At 51.2% G+C, this 2,434-nt stretch overlaps 1 protein-coding gene across 1 annotated transcript in view; it reads left to right on the top strand.

The window, feature by feature from the left end:
• The window catches only part of F9 (coagulation factor IX), a 16,052-nt gene that overhangs the window by 8,992 nt on the left and 4,626 nt on the right, over nt 1-2,434 (top strand). Inside the window, exon 6 of the mRNA XM_010143158.1 lies at nt 572-822. Coding sequence (XP_010141460.1) covers nt 572-822 — 251 coding nt within the window. The remainder of the gene's footprint in view (nt 1-571; nt 823-2,434) is intronic.

Raw genomic sequence — 2,434 nt, 5'->3', positions numbered from 1 at the left:
GGAATTCCGCACACGCTGCGTAGGAGAGACATGGGAAGAGCTCGTCTGAAATGAGCCTACAGAGGAGATCTCCATTAACACAGAAAACGTACAACCCTAAACAGAGTTTATTAATGTTTTCCTCACCTTGGTGCCAAGCAGGATTATCTGTACAATTGGCAGATACTATTTCCTGCCCTCTCCCAGCTGGACTTTCATTGTGCTGGAGTTACTTGCTGCAGAAATGCCAGCCAAGCGCCCGGCTGCCTCCCGGCTATGCGCCTCAGCATCCCGCCAAGTAAAGGTACAGCCGCACTGTCCCGTCAGAGCGAGGGGTCTCTCACGAGCTTTCTTCTTTTTAAAAGCTGTTCAGAGGTCATTTCTGAAGCCCAGAAACAAGTTATGCTTTTTCTTTTCTTATATATTACCTGCACTGCAGCTCGAAAGCACGGGCATCTGCACAGAGAACACACGGCTGGCCCATGGCCCCGTGTCTCCTGTGTCAGACGCAAAACAGGGTGCTGAGATGAGGCAGCATTTGCCTCCTCGCGTAACACGCAGCCAGTCATAACCGTGACCGTTCCTCCCCCAGTGCCATATCCCTGCGGGAGGATCACGGCTCCCGAAGCGAAGAGCAAACTCCCCCGAGCCATAAACACCTTTGAGCACTGGAACATCACCGCAGATGACCACGACGATGCTCCTGATGAGGTGCTTGACAACACCACGGACAACACCACGGACACCACCACTGCTGCCACCACGAAGATCACACCGATAGTTAAGACGGGCACCCGGGTTGTTGGTGGCACCGACAGCATGAAAGGCGAGGTGCCTTGGCAGGTACTGGCTGTTTCTGCAGCTCTCCTGTAACCCCGCCATTGCTCTGTCTATTCATTGTCTCCTGAATGCAGGAACATCTTACCGCTGCGTACCCAAAGCCCATCTCTGACGTTAGTTTAGAAACAGATCTCGAGTCTAACAGGAACACCGCTTCTTCCTCTACACAGTTCTATGCCACAGCAACAAGACTTGCCTGGCTGCAGGGTCCACCCTGGAAAAAAAAAAGCCAGAAGTCAGAGTCACATCAGCTTTACCTGGCAGGGCACAAAGGATCCAGTTTTGAGCTTTAGCTACAGATTCCCCAGTAGTTCATGAATTTAGCAGGATGAAGCTGAAGGCGGAGGGAGGGGAGCTTTGCGAGGAACAATGGAGCTCCAGTTTTGGCCCCCTCAGTTTCAACAGATCTGTGATAATTTATACCAACAAAGGGTCTGTCCTTGTGTGACATCTACCAAATCCAGCTGCTCTTTCTTCATCCAGCTTGTGACATCCTGCTCATCTCCACCTCACCAAAGGTGACGTCACAAGTGGGGGGGGGCAGCAAAGAAACCTGCTCAAACCCACTGCTCTTGTCAAAAGGAAAGTTAGCTCCTAGCCTGGATATTTTTCAGTCTTCTACTGCCCTTAAATTCTACTCTGGCTTCAGTGAGCACAGAAATCTTAGGGGCTGAGAGTGCAAAATAATAAATTCCGATGAGGTTTTGCAAAAGGCAACTCTCTTTTTGTTGCAAGCTCTGGCACAGACCAACCCTGATGACATCAATGAAAAACTGCCCACGCAGGGACTTACGTGCCCATTCACACAGATCAGCTGATCCCTCCGTGTCTGCTGATGCAGCAAAGCAGTGAGCAGGGTGGATGGAGATAGGTCAGATGGGGGACACACCATAGGTGATGCTGGCACCCACCACACATTCACAGAGAGGCAGAGACAGAGGAGAACTGGGAAGTTCAATGTGAGAAATCAATATCCATTAAAAAAAGTAAATTCATGTGCTACAAACCCTCCAAGCCTGCCTAGATGGCAGCGTTCATGGAGACCTTTGCCTCAACGGGCACCTTCTGGAAAAAAACACAGAATGGTTTGGGTTGGAAGGGACCTTCAAAGGTCATCTAGTCCAACCCCCCTCCAGTGAGCAGGAACATCTTCAACTACATCAGGTTACCCAGAGCTGTGTCCAATCTGACCTGGAAAGTTTCCAGGGATGGGACATCTACGACCTCTCTGGGCAACCTGTTCCAGTGCCTCACCACCCTCACTGTAAAACACGTCTTCCTTCTATCTGGCCTAAATCTCCCTCTTTTAGTTTAAAACCATCACCCCTCATCCTTTTGCAACAGGCCCTGCTAAAAGACTGTCCCCATCTTTCTTGTAAGCCCCCTTCAAGTACTGGAAGGCCACAGTAGAGTCTTCCCAGAGCCTTCTCATCTCCTGGCTGAACAACCCCAGCTCTCTCAGCCTGTCCTCATAGCAGAGGTGCTCCAGCCACCTGGTCATTTTTGTAGCCTCCTCTGGACCCACTCCAACAGGTCCATGAAAGTCTTGGCTGCCCTTTCCCCAGCTGGCGAATGAAGCTGCTCAGCCCGCTGGGTGCTCCGGCAGCAGCCAGGA

Source organism: Buceros rhinoceros, unplaced genomic scaffold (genome assembly GCF_000710305.1).
Source record: "Buceros rhinoceros silvestris isolate BGI_N320 unplaced genomic scaffold, ASM71030v1 scaffold5949, whole genome shotgun sequence".
NCBI lineage: Eukaryota > Metazoa > Chordata > Aves > Bucerotiformes > Bucerotidae > Buceros > Buceros rhinoceros.
Note: the sequence above shows the minus strand (reverse complement) of the source record. Positions and strands in the feature narration are given on the sequence as shown.